Source organism: Tyto alba, unplaced genomic scaffold, assembly GCF_018691265.1.
Source record: "Tyto alba isolate M040663 unplaced genomic scaffold, T.alba_DEE_v4.0 Super-Scaffold_14, whole genome shotgun sequence".
Classification (NCBI taxonomy): domain Eukaryota; kingdom Metazoa; phylum Chordata; class Aves; order Strigiformes; family Tytonidae; genus Tyto; species Tyto alba.
In genome coordinates, this window is record NW_024881276.1 from 27,383,934 (window position 1) to 27,403,111 (window position 19,178).

Below are 19,178 nucleotides of genomic sequence, written 5' to 3' on the forward strand. Positions count from 1 at the left end.
AAGTCCTCAGGCCATGAGGTGTCTTTAACTACAAGTTAATAGCAGTGTTGATCTCAACCTAGTGAGGACATCTTCATGTTACAGTGATTCACCTGCACACCAGTATTCTGCTCACAGATGAGCACTTGTACGATTCAGATTATTTTCTCCTAAGTTTCTGAAGCACAAGACTGTGGAATAGTTCTCAAGAAATAAGGGATGGAAGATCACCAGAAAAGGCAAACAAAAATTTAGGTATGTAAAGTTAAGAAGCTTGTCCCAAGAAGCAGAGAGGAATATTTAAACAGATGAAGCAGGAAAAAAGCTATCCACTTCTTGGAAGAAATATGATATGTATACATATATATGTTTAACATTTAAGCATGTTCATTGTTTTCACGTTATGTTTCTAAATATCTGTGAAGAGTGTGAAGGGAAAGTGAAAGAAAAGGAATAATTAATAATTTGAAATGACTAGTAGAAGAGAAACAAGTGAGATTGGCAAAGTGCAGCAATCAGTTATCCCAGAAGGTTGAATTCTGAATGACGAGAGTGAGGCCAGCAAGTGAGAGGAATAATCACAGGGAGAGCATAATAAAGTGCTCAATGGCACTAAGAGCTAGTGCAAACACAAGCATACAACAGTGGTTTAGAGGAATCTCCAACAAACAAAACAAAGACCTTGTTGTCTCACATATCTCTGCCTATGACCAGGTGGTAGAAGAGGGAACTCTCAAACTCAACCTATAAGAATTGATGAATCTCAAGGGATGACAGCAACAGACTAACAGAGGATGGCACATTAAATCAACTAAAGTCTATCTTCTTAAAATAAAATACTGTTACATGCTGAAATTGGGAGGGAATGGTACACAGTTCAGGCTTAATCTGAGCTCTGACCTCTCAGGGGACTTATCCTGGAAGACTTTAGCAGAAATTGTCCATGATGTTCAGGATGTGTGTTGTTCCTTGGTGTCCTGGGCTGAGGAAGGGGACCAAAGGGAGTACTCTGAGCCTTAGAAAATTATAGACTCTGTTGAGTATTTGTACCAGCTATTACAATGCAGTTCAGACATTTAACAAGAATATGGACCTCTAAAGAGCAATGCAGAGGGCAATGGGGTACTGTTATTTTTTAGAGACAGTAAAGACGGTAAAGGTTTTATTTTAACAAGGTGTATTCTTCTTATTTCAGTAATTTTTCCAATCCAATGATTCTCCTAGAAATGTGTCCCTTATGAACATAAATATTTAATGCCATATCTGCATAAATCAGTGTATTTTTCCTTTACAGATTTGCCTTATGAGCAGGCCAGGAGATCAGCATGGACGAGTCACACACACCCCAGTCCTCAGTCAAAAGGTAAAATCATCTGCATGTGTCTAGCCTATGGGCCTAATGCGCATCTGGTGCAACCTGGGTAGACTGAAGTGAACTGATAGGTGCTACTTCAGCATTCAGCTCTGGAGAATTTTTACCTGTGCCTTGGCTGGAAAGCCTGTTAGCTGTGTATAGGCATTATTGAGTGGAGTCTCTGGGGCAGCCACATCCTTCCTTGAATTCAGGCTTCATCAGGTCCAGGACCATATAGTCTTATAAAGCTAAATCCTATTGTGACCATCACTGAGTGGTGAGCAGTAGGAGTCCTAAGCCTATGATCTATCACAGTTTTGCTGACAAACTTCCAAACTGGAAAAATAACTAAAAATGAGTTTTTCCATTTTCAGCTACTCAGCCATCATCCTCAACAGTTCCCAAAACAGAAGATCAGCGTCCTCAGTTAGGTGGGTGTCACTTTGTTTGACTTACGCCTGGGTGTGACGGGGTTTGTTGAACATGATGAGAAGGACAGCTGTCATCTACCAACCAGAAGCAAATTGCAACATCTGATTCAGACCACTAATGAGATCTACAGCTGGTGACCACTAAATCCCCAGACGTGTATGAGTTGGCTCTACAGCTGGATCTGAGATGAAGGCTCCCATGGCCATTGAAAATTGCTTTTACTAATGTTTAATGGCAGTGACAACCTTGCAGAGTGAAAGTTAAACAAAGTACCTATGTACAGTTTAGGTACAAAGGTGGAAGGTAAGGATGTCAAAAGACCATATACTCCACAGTAGATGAAATGCTAGCAGTTAGAACATGTGCATGAGCAAAGAAATTAAAATGGATTACAGCATACAGAAACCTATTTGAATTGGGTTCCTGAAATTTAACAAGAGAATTAGGATTCTTAGTGTTTTGGGAAACCGAGGAAAAAGCAGACATTTATAGACTAGTGGTTTTGCAACTGGGTGCATTTTGTGTTTTCAAAGCAGCTAATCCATGGGGTAGGACCTCATCCCTTACTGTGAATTTGACTGTGTTTTGGACAGGTAGCTAGAAAGCAGTCCAGAGATTCTGAGTCGGTTATGGCTTTTGTTAACAGCAAAAGTGTATAAGTAGGAAATAAAAGAGATTTGGAGGATATTCTTAGCTCAGAAGACTCTGAGCCTGTTTTTATCACATGGATTTCAAATCATTATTCTGGTTTTTGTTATAGCTAAATAAGACTGTGCACGTGACTACATCTCATTAACTCATATGCATGCTGTCTGGGAAGTATTATACTGCTTTTTTTTTCCCAAATAGAGTTTATCTAATCTGGCCTTCCAACCATGAGAATCTTTCAAGAAATATACTGATGATTTATGTAAGTCTTTAGGACTATTTAATGGCCATGTGTGAGCTGCACAGACTATTTAAATGTATAAGGAATGTAACCTGATTATCTTCTTGGCTGTAAAGCTGGCAGCCATTTGAGAGCAGCTGTCCGGAGATGAGGCAGCCCAGTGACAGGGTTGTTCAGCAAGGGGCAAGGGGCTGTGCTTGCAGACCATCACTTTGGCTTTTGTACTTCTGTCACAGCCTTCCCTTTTTCCTGTTGTACTTCAGTTCATGACAAAGTAAGTTTTCGTTTCCAGAGGGAAACCCTTGAGGAAAACACTGAGGTGCTACAGGCGTTGTGTGACTGACACAGGCTCTTCTGAAAACCCTAGTTGCAAGGTTGATATAAGGGACCTCACTGGCCTCCAGTGACAAAGAAAAATCAACCCAGCCACATTATTGCCTGGGTTCAGCCACGCACTCTCTGCCCTCTTCTGGAGGCTCTTTTGGCACAGAAAGTTATCAGCAGCGTGGGGAAAGGAAATGTGGCCTCACAAGAAGAGAGGCCACTGTCCTTTGCAGATTGGACTCTCACCCCATTCCCTGTCTGTGCCTGTGGGCCCTGGCATGCTGCAAGGGTCGATAGTACCATGGGGTGCCTGTGTGTATGTACTTTGTTTAAATAGGAATCAGAATACTTCTGGGCCAGATTTACAGTTTGTCTGAATACATGATTATGGACACTAATACAGTACCTAAGGGAAATGTGTATTCTTGCAATTGTTCACTTGCACACCCAACTTTAAGGGCAAACATGCCAATATTGCGATGCAGAGAAAGGAACCACTTTCCTCAGTGTTGAACCTACTGTCCCATCAGGCACTGTATACTGTCCCTACCAAGGTTAAAAAATAACACCTAAAATATTTGACAACATTGTTACGTGATTTGAAATTCTTCTTTCACAATTTTGTAGATCCATATCAGATTCTTGGACCGACCAGCAGCCGACTTGCAAATCCAGGTGAGAAGGAATTTTGCTGATGTAGGAGGATTTCTCTTCACTGCTAGTGTCCCCACTTCAGCTTTAAAGCCAGACCTGGAAGATGATGTGAACGATTTTACCACTCTTCAGTATGACTCAGTGGGAGCTGATGATACCCAGTGTGTTGCAGGATTAGGTTTCTAAATTACACAAGGGTGGGACTGAGGTCACAGATGAAGACACATAAACTCATGTACCTTTATGTAGGTGTCTATGTATGAGCTACATGCCTTATTTCCCATGACATTGATTGGAGATGTACTTAATATAGCTCTCTGTAGAGAGCTATTCAAATCATGCTAGAGTAGATGGTTACGTTAATTCAGTCAAATACTTTATTAGAGGTATTTGAACTCCTGCTATCAATAGGAGTTCAATTCAGTTGCCTAAACATTGGGTTTTAAGTGCTGTAGTATACCCCATCTGGCCTTCAGGTACCCTTCCAGAAGGGCAATGAGTTTCTTACCAATCTGTGTCATATTTGTCCCACATTCTTTTGATCCACAAAACAATGCCATACTGACCTTGAAAAATACAAAATTTTGGGATGAATAACCCAAACAATCAAAAATATTTAGGAACAAAACAGGAAAGCATAATCTATTTGCAAAGAGTAATTGGGTTAAACACTTTAAAAATTTTCTCCCACTTTAAGAAGGTGACAAGAGGACACACTGCAGAGAGGGACTTGTAGCATATTTTAGGTAAAGATGAGGAACCCTCATGATGAGTTGGTAACACTGTTTGTGAACTGTGCAGATTTCACTGTTTCTGCTCCGAGTCCTCAGGACACACTGTGGCCATACAGCACCATAATCAACATCATAATCTGCCACAACGGATTGACATTGTACATGCCACTTCCTATTTCCCTTGCTTTAACAGCCACAAGCCAGTGTCCCTTGTTCTGCATTGCAGGTCTCCTCAACCCCCAGAAAAAATGTTTCTTCTTACAAGGATTGTATGGCTTTCCAAGTCATGAAAATGCCAAAATACTGATCCATTTCCTTTCACTTTATCCCAAGTGACATCAAGCACAGTTCTAGATTAGCTTACTTTCTGAGCAGTTTTGTATGGCACAGGAAAGCAATTAAGTGTTGAGAATAGTAAGTACTGAGAACAGCAAATGGCCTAAGGCAGTGGGTTTCCAGGTGACACTGATCTTAATTGGAAGTGGGAACCTAACTCCCTTTAATTTACTGATAAACCCTGGCTTTTACAATTTTATCAAGCATCCATTTGGTAGACTTCATTATTGTGGAAGACACTAACATGATCTGGATTGGGATACTTTTTTAACATTTGGATGTGGAATTCCTACACACCATCATTCCTGTGCTTTAACATGTTTTGTGTGTTTATAAATTGGTGGAATTACTCTCTCATTAAAAGGAAATTGACAGCAACAATTTATTTTCATAGGACTATATATTACATTTGGAAGGCAAGTGTTTATGTTAGAACATATGTTGGATTGCTTATTCAAAAATTTGTGTTTTGTCCAGTGCTGAACTGTTTATTGATTTTCAAAGGCTAATCCTCTTGTTATGTTTCGTGTATTAAAACTTGCATGCCTTGCTCATACCATGGATTCTTTTGTTTGTTTGTTTACTTAATGCATGTTAATGGAACAGAAGAAATTCATTAAGGACAGTTTGGATAAATATAATTTAAACGACTATGGATTTCAGTTGCACTGAAGTATAAACTGCTAATGGATTTCAGATGCTACTCTAGCTTGGTATTATAATTCCCTACTATAAGCTTTCTACAAAAAAGCTTGTTTATTATACCCACATATCTGGTTTGGAAAAAAAAAAAAAGAAACCCAACCAATTCCTGGTCAGAGATGCACTTAGAAGTTAGCACATACAAGCTGGTTGGCAAATTCTGCTGACATTGTGCTTGTGAAACAGATTGCCTTGCAAGCTGCTTCAGCTGTATTTTGCATTATTTCAGTGCTGCTTTATTAAGAAATGCTAAGCTTTTAACATGTATATCAGTGGCAAGGCCCTCTGAAGTCTACTTTCAATTGCCTAAAAAGGTAAAATTTTGTTCCTGTAACTCTGGTCAACACACTTCTGCAAAGTTGACAGCAGACTAATTATTTTCTTTTTAAGATTAAATTGGCAGAGGAGTGAGAAAAAAAAATAAAAAAAAACAACAAACCCAACATTTTAAGTCTTAAGTTCAATAAACAACATTTTAAGTCTTAAGTTCAATAATCATTTAAACTTGTTTGACACAGAGTGATGACAAGAATGTATTTTATGGACCTTTTCACTGTTCTTGCAAATGTTTTGCCCTATGGTTGTATGAAGTGCAACAGCACGCTAATAAGTTTCCGTTCTGCATTTCCCCCAGTGCTGCAAATGGGTGATATGGTTTGGCATGAGCCCAGCTTTCTCTAAACTTCTCCATTTTGTGTAGGCTTATTCCATAGCAGAGAACATTTAGTTGCAACACAGTGCTGTGAGAACAAGCAAAATTTTACGCAAGTGAAAGCTGTTTGTCCTGAACTTTAGAGATTAGTTTCCTAAATGAGCACTGTATTATTTCCCCATCAATTGCCTACACTGAATGACATTAGGTAACTATTAAATCTCCATGTAATGGCATTCTGCCACTCAGATAAGGGAAAACATGACACATTGCCATTATCTCTGCTCTTTAGGATTTCATGAGACAGGGCTGGGAGAAAGGGGACTGGTTAAGAGTAAGAAGTAGGAACCGACATTGCAACATTTCCTAATAGGGTCCTATTTGAGAGCCTGCAAGGATTGATGTCTTAACATTATTAGTCACTAGTTCTGACATTTCTATTTTGTTTCCCCCCATAGGGAGTGGGCAGATACAGCTATGGCAGTTCCTGCTGGAGCTCCTCTCGGACAGCTCCAACTCCAACTGCATCACCTGGGAGGGCACCAACGGGGAGTTCAAGATGACTGACCCCGACGAAGTGGCTCGGCGCTGGGGGGAGCGGAAGAGCAAGCCTAACATGAACTATGACAAACTCAGTCGTGCGCTTCGCTACTACTATGATAAAAATATTATGACTAAGGTTCATGGTAAGCGCTACGCCTACAAATTTGATTTCCACGGAATCGCTCAGGCTCTCCAGCCTCACCCCCCAGAGTCGTCCATGTACAAATACCCATCAGACCTCCCCTACATGAGCTCCTATCATGCACACCCTCAGAAGATGAACTTTGTAGCTCCCCACCCCCCTGCTTTGCCCGTAACATCGTCCAGCTTTTTTGCTGCCCCTAATCCATACTGGAATTCACCAACTGGAGGTATCTACCCTAATACCAGGCTGCCAGCTGCTCACATGCCTTCTCATCTTGGCACCTACTACTAAGTGGGGGAGAGAAAGAAACACCAGAAAAAGCAAACAAAGACACTTCTCACAGGGATACAGTCCCTGATGAATTGCATTGAACTCTATTGGAGTACACGAATTAAAAGTGCCTAAAGAGACAAGTGAAGGTTTGGCTGGGAAAAAAACACATTAAAAAGTAGACGTGAAAAAGACTCTTTGTAGTAGGGATTTAAAGGAGATTTTCAAGAAGTATTAAGATACTAAAATGTAATGTATATGGGCATCGACTCTGTGGACCAAACAACAATAGACTATTGTAGGTAAAAGCATGAAATGATAAGGAAAACCTACGAAAGCTAGTGGTCTTAAAAAGTTGATAAGCTTATGTGTAAAGTTTGATATCTTGCTAGTGCAAAACTGGGACTATACTACAGCAATATAAGGATAAGTCTATAGTGACCTAACATACCATATATGAATCATTACAAAAGAGGGAGGAAAAGGGAAAAAAAAAAAAAAAAGGAAAAAAACCTACCTGTATTTAAAAAATAGAAACATATCAACAAAACAGACTGGTTTAGTGTGGAAGCTGATGTGCAGTATAACAACATTGGTTTAGTTTAAATCAAATGTGTTCCATTTATCAGAGTGTTATCAGCTACTCAAACTGTGAAGACAACTCAAACTTTAAGATTCCTTGACAGTATTACAGGAACCCTGAGCCAAACATTGGAAATGAGAATGTGCTGAAGGGCAAGTGTATGATTGTAGATCAGAGGCCTGCACCTGACAGAGGAAGAAGAAAGGAGAAAAAGGAGGACAAAAGTGGTGAGAATGGGAGAAAAGAAACTTCTTCACCAGTAGACTGAAAAGACTGAAAACTTAGTAGTGTTGGGACTATGAAGAAACACTTGTTTGGACTTGTGAAACATATTGCTCAGTATCATAACATTCCCAGTATTACAGAAGGAACAAACTTGATTTTATAGTAATAAAAGAAATGGAAAAGGGAAAAGCAGAAGAATTCAGAAATCAGAATATGCATCTCTCTTAAAAAAAAAAAAAAAGTAAAACTGGAATTGTGTTTGATATTTAAAAGTTACCAGTTAGAACCTCATCATTATTAAAGGGAGTTTGTTTTCTATTGGTTAAAGCAAGAGACAACCCCTGACTGCCAAAATCAGAAATCATCTAAGTATTTTTGTTAGGCGGGCGCCAGTTTTTCTTTATCGAGTCGCGAACGCTGTGCGTTTGTCAGAATGAAGTATACAAGTCAATGTTATTTTTTCCTTTTTATATAATTATTATATAACTTATGCATTTATACACTACGAGTTGATCTCGGCCAACCAAAGACACAAAAAAGGGACAATCAAAAATATTGTGGCCTTGAATTTTAACTCTGTATGCTTAATGTTTACATTATGAACATATTAGTACTTAGAATGCAGAATGTATGTAATAAAATAAGCTTGGCCTAGCATGGCAATTCAGATTGACACTGTAGTTTGCATTTGCATTTGCATTTTTAGTACCTGACACGCCTATCAAATCTCCTACTCACCATGTTAAAATATGCTAGGCATTTTGTTTTAAAATTTTGTTTTGTGAAATCAACAATCATGAAAATGTAGGACCAAATAGCAATGCTTAGCCTAAGTCCAAAGAGGACAGGTGCTGTGTATCTTCTTTTCCAGACAGTTCTGCTAAAATACTTGTAGTCCTTTAACACTGCCTTGCCGTTCCTGTCCTTTTGCCCAGAGATTGCAACCATGCCCAATTCCTTGACAATTTCATGGCCAAGATGAAGTCTAAAGGAGACCTCTAAGGAAGAGTACCAATATCCAGAAATTATCTTTCATTGCCATCAGATCATGCGGCACAATCTTAGCCTGAGATGTACTTTCATACAGAATCATATGTTGAATTACCATACCCCCTTGCTATTAATACATACTGTATCATTATTAGTAAATAAAGTGAATAATGAATAACTTCCATTATTCCTCACTTTAGAATGGAGTGTATGGTAGCTTTTTAATTTATCATTGCAGTCCATCCTGGCTGTTTACAAAGGGCAGGACATTTTCTTTCTGTTCTAGATTTAGAGGCTTCCCACACTTTACCCTGGGCCCCAGAACTACATCTGGTGCCTAATGGCATGCCTCCATTGTTTTGCAACACCAGCTGAAGAACTGGCCTGGAAAATTAGCACTGACATTTATGAGTGCCTCTTCATAGCAGGCGGTGTTTACTGCAGAGACCCCAGACAGCTCAGTCCTCCAATTGTATCCCTCTTTTGCTGTTCTTTTGTCTCTTTTTCAGACAAAATGGGTGTGGTTTCAAGTTTTATGGCAAATGTTCTGTATATGCGTTTTGTGGAGCGTTAATTGGCACTGTGCAGTGGGAGCCTACTTGCCAGACTCCTGGGTTATGGATGTCTTGGTGGCAGTTTATAAGCACAGGATTATATTACTAGTGTTGGAGACCTGAGCGGTGGCATCATAAGCCTTGTGTTCATTTGGGAAATAAGCGCTGTAAGTCTGTATCTCTTAAAAATTCACAGTAAGGTTACAAAAACTGAACTCTTGGAAAAGGTTAGTCACTATTTTAGAAAGTTATGGCAGGCACACCTACATGCTGACTAGAAGAATAATAGTTTACCTTTCAGTGGAAATACTTCTACAGTTGCTTGCTATCTACTTCATGGATACTTCCAACTAAAAAAATAAGTGTATTGTTGAACCACCTTTTAATTAAACACTTAAAAATCCAGATACAACAACCGTCTTTGTTTAGATTGGCAAAGTCATGCCTGGAGGCCTACAAAGCATCTCCAGTGCTCACAGAGAGCTGCCTGCAGGATTTCCAGATTGAGTTGCCTGGCTGCTATCATGTGCAATGGGAACAACATCCTGACATTAAAAGAGTCCAAATCATGGGACAGGGATGGAATCACAGCAAATGGCATGATGGAGACCTCTCATGATGAAGAGCAAAATCAGGACACCCATCTTATAGCTACAGCTTTCCCCAGGACCATCTTACAGCTTTCCAGGAGCCTTGTAAAACCTGGGGTTTGCAACCCTGAAGATGAAGAGGAGAGTGAAGAATGGAGAGACCCTACTTGTGCTGCACTGGGACAAATGGCTTTGCTACTTGCAGGTCCTCCCTACCCCAGGGGCAGCAGTCACCCCATAGTGTCTTTCTGCTGGAGGGAAAGGATCAGTCCAGTGTCTCAGGGCAGTGGCAGAGGCAAAACAGGCAGTGGACCCATGCTGCTCACCGCCTGCTACCCACTCTGTCCCTGAAACTGGGAGCCAGGAAGACCAACATGAGGCCAGAGTTTAGGGGCTGGTTCCCAGTTCAGTCCATGACTCTCTTTCATAGCAAGGGCCCAGTGCAACCAAAATGAAGGGGAAGCTGAGTAACTCTGTGTCCGTACCACAAAAGGTGTTCATGTGAGGGTCAGCCAGCCCCCAAGACCTCATCTGAAGGTGCCGCCTGTTTGCCATGTACACATCTGGACGCACGGACAACGTGGCCCTGATGAGTCTGTGTTTGTACAGGTTGGTCATGTTAATAACTTTGGCCCTTTGTTTAAATTAGGACTTCTTTTAAAGTCAGTTACCAATCAAGTCTCATTGCTTATTACAGCACTCTGAAGACTCCTCTGAAAGTAGTAGCTTGCTTTTTCCTGAAACTGAGATATATATGGGTGCTTCTCTTTCACCAACAAATACACGTCTGTCTGAGAAGCTGCACTGTAACATAGGAAGTGATGGTGAGAAAAGGTTTAAAAGTAAAGCCAAGAAGCTTAAATTTCATGGTTATCAATCAAGATATTTCCCCTGATATTAAACTGGTTTTAGTGAATGCATAAAAAAAAAATCCTTTGCAGGATGTATTTTACACTTGTACTGTGAGTCTTAAGGGAAGATTGCCAGAGGTTAGGACAGCACCAGCGGTACTGAACTCCTTCATTCCCCACACTTTCGACATTCAGTAGAGTCATTGTTGGGTACCTCAAACACCACATGCTTTTTAAACTGACCACAAAAACACAGGGATTATCAGTGTTTTAGACTTCCTTCTGCAAACTCCTCATGCTCAGACTGTTTCTTACACCAGCAAAGATATAATTTTAAAATAAATATGTAATTACATATGCATTAAAGAAAGGTAAACAAGCACTCTAGCTTACATGCTTGATGATCCCATGATCTTATTCTCTGCAATCTTCTCAAGTTCTGGTCACATCTGGGAAAGGCGCTGAGAATAGTATCTCATTACCTAAATCACTGTTAAGTCAAAATGGCAGCTCATCTGTCCAAAGGATTCAGTTAACTCATGTTTGAATTTTTACGTGATCCTGATGCCACACAAGTGCTTAGGTCCCTATCTGGTCAGTGGAGGGAGCCTTTGGATATCTTCACAGCAGATCCTGCCTGCCTTTGGAACCTATGTTAAGGAGATTAGATGCTGCCATGGAGGCCCACAGTGGACTGTGGCTAGTCCTTGGGTTTGGCTGGGACCTTACCAAGCATCAGCAAGACAAACCCTTTAATGAGTGACAGGTAACACAGTTACATGGCAACAACACCAGATGAAAAAAACAGAGCTCCCTTGTGCTTTCTTGGTGAAGATATGTCTTGGTTTTTTACCTTCACCCAAGTTGTCACATTCCCCATGGTGTTGGGCTATTCAGAGAGCCCTTCATCATGAGAGTTTGGCTAAGAGCTCACAGCCCTTAGTGGTCAGAGGAGGCCACCCTCAAGCACTTGGTATTACTGTGAGGCAAGCAAGGGTTAAGGAGTCCATGAAGCCTCCACCTTGGTTAATTAGCACTATGCCCCTCCCTCCATAATGAGCACTGCATATACACACACCTGGTCAAGGCATAAAGCTCTGGCATCTGTACTCCCTCATGCCTCTCACCTTCTGATTATGTCTTGACCCCTATGCAGACCACATGAGTGGGTCACACCAGGACTTCAGCAAGAGAAAACATGAAAATGAAGTCTGGGTAAGCCACACCATTTTCAGGAAGTACATGAGGCTGCTCAGAAGGCTGTCCTGGCTCCCTGCGTGTTTCCAGGCTTCAGCTGCGACCTCTGAAGTGGCTTGGCTCCACTGCTGCCCCTTGGGTGGTGCGACCGCTCCTTCGAGGCACTGGCAGCTGAGACTACATCAGATGCATGACCCAGTGAGAGCCTTGCTTGAGGAAGGGGGGCTACTTGGTGAGCTGGTTAATGAGGATATTAGGCCAAGAGGAATTTGGAAAATAGTTTCAAAACATAATGGCTGTCATTGTTTAAAAAGGCATATATTTTCAAGAAAACTAAACAAAATAACCAGGCTGGTTAGGCTAGGAATTGCTATTCGGTGGAATGAGGACTTCTCAAAACCAGGCTCAGAAAATTCTTGGGTTGTATACCGGAATATTGGTCCATACATATTTTAGAAAATAATAAGGGGCAGAATTTTTTTATTCTAGATAGTCTACTTGGAAAACCCCATCCATCCCCCTCACTATTACAGAATTATTTTCTACTGTATACTTACTGATGTTTCCTTAACCTTTTCATTTGAAAAAGTCTCGATTACAGGGTATTTCCACCCATTCCCTTAACACAGAGGCTAGTACGTCTCATTGTCAAATTGTTGGGTTTTTTTGTTTTCCTGTTATTTTTGTATTTTGCAATTTCTCCTGATTACACTCCCCATGCATCACACTCCAGAGTTCCTAGCCTGCCTCAGTGTTTACGGATTTCCAAATATTTGTAGTTTGTTATCACGCTCCCTTTGACTGGACATTAGCCAAGCTTAGACATATTCTACTTCACAAACATATCCCTCTTCTTCTCTGATAATTGTAAATGGGCCCTTCTTGCTTTTTTATTTTTTTTTTTTTTAATGTTGTCTGATGTCTTCTGCTGTCTAAACCATTTCCATCTATGACTTCTCTGACTGCCAACTCCTTCCCACTGGAGTCTGTACTGCTCTCCTGCTCTCCCCAGTCAAGCAGCTAATGTACTTGTAGCCTCACCTGGCTGAAAGGTCTTCCTTGAGCAGCTAAAAGACCCTTCACCCCTTCAGCTCTGAAAGGACTTCCATGTTCTGTGTTTGACGCAGTTTCCTTCTCATGAACTGAAAAACCTCCCTTCCTCAGATCTCTCCACCAACAGGCCACTAGGAAGGTTTTTCCAAACTGTTGTGAACTTGCTGTGCTAATTCTACCAGCTCATCTCGCTCAACTGTGCAGTGTTTATTTTGGCCCTATTCCGTCTGTGTCCCGGCCAGGCTGAAAGCTGCTTCAGGCAGAAAATGCACATCCACAGAGCACCCAGCAGTGTGTTGCTGCTTAATACTAGACAATCATGAGTAACATTGCCAAAAAAAAAGTGCCTATACATTCCCAGTTTTCGTCACGATGAAGGTGACATTCTTCTCCACTGGAAACTTGAAAACGGCTCTGCAGAAAATGGATACAGTGTTTTTAAAACAGACACAGGCACTTGGGCCAAATGATTACCATGGTCCTTTTAGGCTTCAAATTGGTCCTAAGAAGATATGAAAGACAAGTTTCAAGTTTTGGACATGTCTTTCACTCAATTATTTCATATATTTTTTGCAGTTACCAGCTAGTGTCAGCAAACCAGCCATGGAGACGTCTTGACCACCTGAGACAGGAGCACAGGACTGCCAGGAATGATACAGGGCTTCAAAGACCACCCTCTTGAACCATCCTGGAGACGAGCTGAAGGGCTTGTGAAAGTCTCCAGTACATCTGAAACAGCACTGACCACTGAAATGGTCAATTTTGAAAATAAAGTCTGTTTTCCCTTGTGGGTTGGGGAGGGGTATGTTCACCTGCGTTACTGTAGTCAAAATACAAGGGGAAGGGAAAAAAGGGGAAAGTAAAAATATTAATTTATTTTATGGTTGAAAAATCACCCCATGCTGTCTAGTTCCCAGAAACACTAGTCTGGTACATCAATATATTTCAGTTTCCTGGGATGAGAACGGCATTCAGATGACCCAGCCGTGAGTCGGATCCTATTGTGCTGGATATGGTAAATACAGATCATGACTAACAGATGTTGCTTTGAAGTGCTCATATCTTTAAATACACAAGACTAATAAATGCTGGAAGAGGCTGTACTTTCTACCAAGACTAGCTGAACATTTTCCATTTCAGCTCTTTCTTCTAGGAGGGAGAGTGAGTTTGTTTTTTTCTTCTAACAAGCTCTGAGGTTAAATCCAGGAAACATGTAGAAGGTGCGTGGACATTGCAATGGGCTCATATCCTGACACAGATAGACAGCTCACAGCCTGGCTCCCCAAGGGACTGGAGTATCTGCAGTTTCCCTGAATAGCTGCTGGTTACAACTATGGAAAAGTTTTAAGTGGCTCTGTATGGTTGTAAGCAAGTTGTAAACCTCCCACCATGGATTTCCAAGGAAAAGACAGAAAATTAGGACTAAAGCAAGTGGCACACAGCCTTAGGAGAAGAGCAGGGCTTGATTCTCAAAACAGGTGTGAAAATAAAATTTGTTACCTTGGCTGTTCCTGGAAGATTAAAATCGAGGAAGTGGCAGGAAAAGGGGCATACAACCAAGGATGCATGGAAATGACAGAGGTATTATCAGTTGAGCTTGGAAAGGGGAAGGAAAAATAGGAGGAGGACAAAATCAAGAGAGAAAGAAGAAGAAAAAGAGTTATGAACTGTTGTCAGAGGGGTTAGTAAAGTGTCATGACACTCGCCTCCTTATTATCAATTTATGGAAGGGGATTGTCCTGGGTTTGAGTGAGTGGTGGGGTTGGTTTTGGTAGCAGGGGAGGGGGCTGCAATGGTGGCCCCCTGTGAGAAGCTTCTCAGAGCTCCCCCGGCTCCAAGTCAGCCCCACCTCTGCACCAAAACTGAGCCAATCAGCAGCACCTCTGTGATAATGTATTTAAGAAGGGACGTGGTGAGGAGGAGTCGGACTTGTGAGAAGGAGTTGCGGCAGCTGTGTGAACACCAAGGTCAGTGGAGGAACGGAGGAAGAAAGGAGGGGGGAGGTGTGCCGGATCAGAGACCCCCCTGTATCCTGTGGTGAGATGGCAGGGTGGCCGTCCCCGCCACCCGTGAAGATTTACAGTGGAGAAGACATTGATTTATGGCCTGTGAGGGGCTTTGCATGGTTGACCAAGGTGACTGTGCCCTAAGAAGGCCGGGGTCTTGTGGGAAAAGGTAGCCCCACTGCTGTAGTTCAGCACTGGGAGGATTGCAACATGTGGGGATGTCCCACGCCAGAGTAGCTCAGGAAGGGCTGCAGCCTGTGGGAGGGACTCCAGTTGGAGAAAGTTGGTGTCCCACGCCAGAGCAGTGTAAGGAAACACTGTGGCTCATGGGAAGGACTCACGTCAGAGAAAATTTGTGGAGGACTGTCTCATGTGAGAAGGGGACCACGATGGAGCAGGGGGAAGAAGTTCCAGAAGCTCCCCCCACCAAAGATGGGAGAAATGGCAGCGCTGACTGCACCCCCCATTCCCTGCCCCTGTGCCACTGCGGGGAGGAGGTAGAGATATCAGGAGCAGAACTGAGCCTGGGAAGAAGAGAGGGGTGGGGGGAAGGTGTTCTCAAGATGTGATAAGGCTTCTCACTGTCCCACTCTGTTAAGTGTTGTTGTTAGTGTCTGTAATAGATCTATGTTCTTTTTTTTCTTCCCCTGAGTCTGCCTTTTGCCCATGCCTGTGTGATTTGCCCCTCCCAGTCCTATCTCAGATCCTAAGACTGGCTTATTTTTCCCTTCTCATCACTGGTGGGGAAGGGAGGAGTGGGTGGCTTTGTGGTGCTCAGTTGCCCTCTGAGCTCAAACCGCAACAGGGATGTAAGTGGATTGTTGCAAGGGTTACTTGCTGCTAAATGTTAGATCTGATTTGATGATGGTAACATGAGGTCAGTAAATGGAGAGACAACCATAGGATCAAAACATGGGCTGACAACATGAAGGTAGCAATCAAGGAGGTTGACTTAGCTCAACCTCTCCTCCCCCTTAGGGAAGAGAATTGCATGTGGTCAGGGAATACCAGTGTTGCTTCAATACCCATTGAAACCCGAACAGGTTATTTTCCTATGTAGGCATGGAAAATTAATGATAGATCTGAGGGTTGTGGAGAAGGAAACAACTGGATATCAAGAGGTTAACAGACAGAGAAGTAAAAGTGGAATAAAAGGACACCATAGAGCCTATGAAATTTAGAGGTTCAAGAGAACCAGCAAAGGCTTAAAAAGAAGATATGGTCAGGTTTAATTCAAAGTACTGAGCCCAGAGGAGATGCTGGAGAGCAACTGTGATGTACAGTTCAGTAGGAGGAGGCAGGTTAGCACATATGGGCTAAAGTAACAGCTGAAGCTGCCTGAGCCGAGAAGACAGTAGAGTTTGTAAATGTTATACTTCATTTTTCTTTCTACACTTACCACTTTAGTATATTTTCAGCTAACATTTCATTACAATTTCCACAAACATTTCATGTCACAACTGCATTACAGTGTAGACTGCACATGGAACAGCTGTAAAATAGCCTTGCCAATGCTGGTAATTTGCACTGGGAATGCAATATCCAGTTCCAATCACTGATGAGTGCTATGTAAAATGAGCTAACTAACATTTTTCATTTCTTTAACCACTTACCTCAACAATTAAATGTATTGCAATGCTAAATGTATCATATATAATAAATCATTCCAGACTGTATAAAAGCATCAGACGATACATCTCTGTTGTTTTGTCATGAGCTGTATAAAATGCTGGTTTAGCACTCTGTAAACGGCTTTGTTCACTCTTGCTATTTTAGTTGTATACCAAAAATCAGTAGTTCCATGCATACAGTATGTGTCTCCCACTATGTGCCAAATCCAATATGCTCCCCTTTTCCTACTAGGTGCAGATCAGAGTGAAAGGTTTTAGCATGGCAGTCTATGAGGTGGGAAACCAGTCACTACTTTAATACTTGTTATGTTTCACTGTAACTACTGGAACAGCTCTTGAGCTAAGACATGGTAGGTGCTCCTAGTTACTGTTGCATTTCCATTTCCCTACTTTGGCTAAAAGCTGAGTCATTTGGTTTGTGGCTCAGTCACCTATTTCTCAAAAATGTCTAAAGGGCTTTACTGTAATTATAATTATGTTATAGAGAGTTCTTGGGGTCTAAGATGACTTTTTCCTTCAATTTTGGCCCAATGTAAAAGTAGAGAAATTGGAAGAGGTAGAGCAGCTTCATTTAGTCAGAATACCTGGCAAAATATAAATAGTTGACTGATGATAAAGTTTCCAAAATACCCAAAGTAGCTTAGGGTCTCAAATCAGAAAGACTTGCAATGGGATTTGTGTCCCTCAGCCCCTCGGATGTTCTAGATATCCTTCCTTGGTGCTTTATTTAACAAAGTCACATTTGTTTGAAAGGACTTGAAGCTGAGTTCACAGCCCTGGGGGTGACCCACCCTCCAGCAAAGGCAGTCATCAGGGGGTAAAATGCCACCATACAAAATGTTCACTGCTAAAGAAAAAATAATTCACCAAAGCACTTTTCAAAACTGTGACTGATAGCTTTATGTCCGCATGGTGGGGCTTGATGTGGTCTTGAAATGAAAAAGATGGAGAATGATGTAGATTTGAGATTGTGTTTGAGTAACCTTGACTATGAAGTTTACAGTCTTGGTCTGACACCTGCATGTTGATGTGCAAATGTGATCTTCTCTCCCTCGGCAAGTACTCCCACACAGATGGAAATATAGGCCTTACAGCTCTTGGGCCTCAACAAGAAATGCCCATGAATTTTCTAACCCTTTCTGTGGGGATGCTGGGGTCTCTCATGGCCTTTAGGGTCGTAGCAGCCAACAAGTCTCTGGGCAGTCACCTATCTGAAGGCTACTGAGCATCTGCAGGGAGAAGCACTCCCACAGACTGAGAAGGTGCTAAAGAGTTTCCTGAACAATATATAATATGATACACTAAGGAAGGTCTGGGTGCTTGTGGCATTGACTGCCAAGTGATCTGGGAAGGGTTGTGGTTCATTGTAAACTGTATGGAGAATTGACAGGCCTCCAAGGAAGGAGCAGTGCTCCCATACACCTGCTGGGCCTTGCATAGTTTGTGTGATTAGCCTTATAATTAGTCTCCTGGAGACTCGCAGGCTTAGTCTCCTACACTGCCCGTAGAAAGAGGTGAGCCGAACATTTTCTAGGAGTGCTATGCTTTGCTTGCTCTGAGCTTAGCCTGCAAATACTTCAAGACTCCGCTTTGACCCTCCCTCATGTTACACAGTGACTGAGTCAGCTCCTAAAACTCCTCCTGTCACTTAGCTCAGGCTTTGAGATCCAGAAACCATGGCTGCAGTGGCAGCTGGACACCCTGGCTGACCAGTCCCTACAGAAAAGGTTGCTCACAGAGCTGTTGATGTGCAAGGCACCAGGCAGAGAAACTTCAGCAAGAAAACCAAAAAATGTGTTTAAAAAAATACAGGAACTGGTAAGTGAATTTGAAATCCATGTGTTGGCATAGGCTGGTCCGCTGAGGCAGGGCTCCTCTGGCTGGACTCCTGCAGAGCAGTGGACAATGCAGGCTGCCAGACTGGGACCAAACCCACTTCCACAGCCATGTCAGCAGCCCTGCATCCTATGCCAAGGGGTGCTGGCGCAGAGAGATAGCAAGTCAAAACCTCCTGCTTTCTCATGCCGCATGGCCACTGCGCTCCTCTTATGGTGGGGTTGATCTTGGTGTATGAACCTGTGGGGTTGGGGGTTTTGCAGGCAGTGATGTGCCAAGTAGCCCTGTGTCCCTCCCCTCCCACCCCTGCCCCTGTACCAACTTTCCCCACAGCCACAGAGGGAGGTCTGGACACCCTTGGGCATAGATCAGGGTGAACCTGTTTTTCCTCACATGCCAGTAGAAGACCATGTGTGTGCACGTGTGCACATGTGTGTGTGTAGTTTCCATGACCCTAAAGCTCCCTTGTAAAGTATCCCCATGATCTCGTCATTCCCACACCAGTGCTCTGTAGTATTGAGTGATCTGAAGAATCTTGCCCAATGGTTTATAACCAGCTTTCTGAGGGCTATGTTTTTCAACAGAGGTCATATTCACTCTTTGTCCTCTTGCCTTATCCCTTTCCTCCTGGGTTACAGCTGGGTGGCT

The 19,178-nt window shown here is 42.3% G+C and overlaps 1 protein-coding gene across 5 annotated transcripts in view; it reads left to right on the forward strand.

Moving 5' to 3' along the window:
- Positions 1 to 8,990, forward strand: part of ERG (ETS transcription factor ERG) — a 107,751-nt gene extending 98,761 nt beyond the window's left edge. For all 5 annotated transcript variants that reach the window (XM_033011379.2, XM_033011381.2, XM_033011380.2 and 2 more), the window contains 4 exons: positions 1,274 to 1,342; positions 1,708 to 1,764; positions 3,606 to 3,653; positions 6,515 to 8,990. In XM_033011379.2, coding sequence (XP_032867270.1) covers positions 1,274 to 1,342; positions 1,708 to 1,764; positions 3,606 to 3,653; positions 6,515 to 7,035 — 695 coding nt within the window. In that variant the 3' untranslated portion in view covers positions 7,036 to 8,990. The remainder of the gene's footprint in view (positions 1 to 1,273; positions 1,343 to 1,707; positions 1,765 to 3,605; positions 3,654 to 6,514) is intronic.
- The last annotated feature ends 10,188 nt before the right edge of the window (positions 8,991 to 19,178 follow it).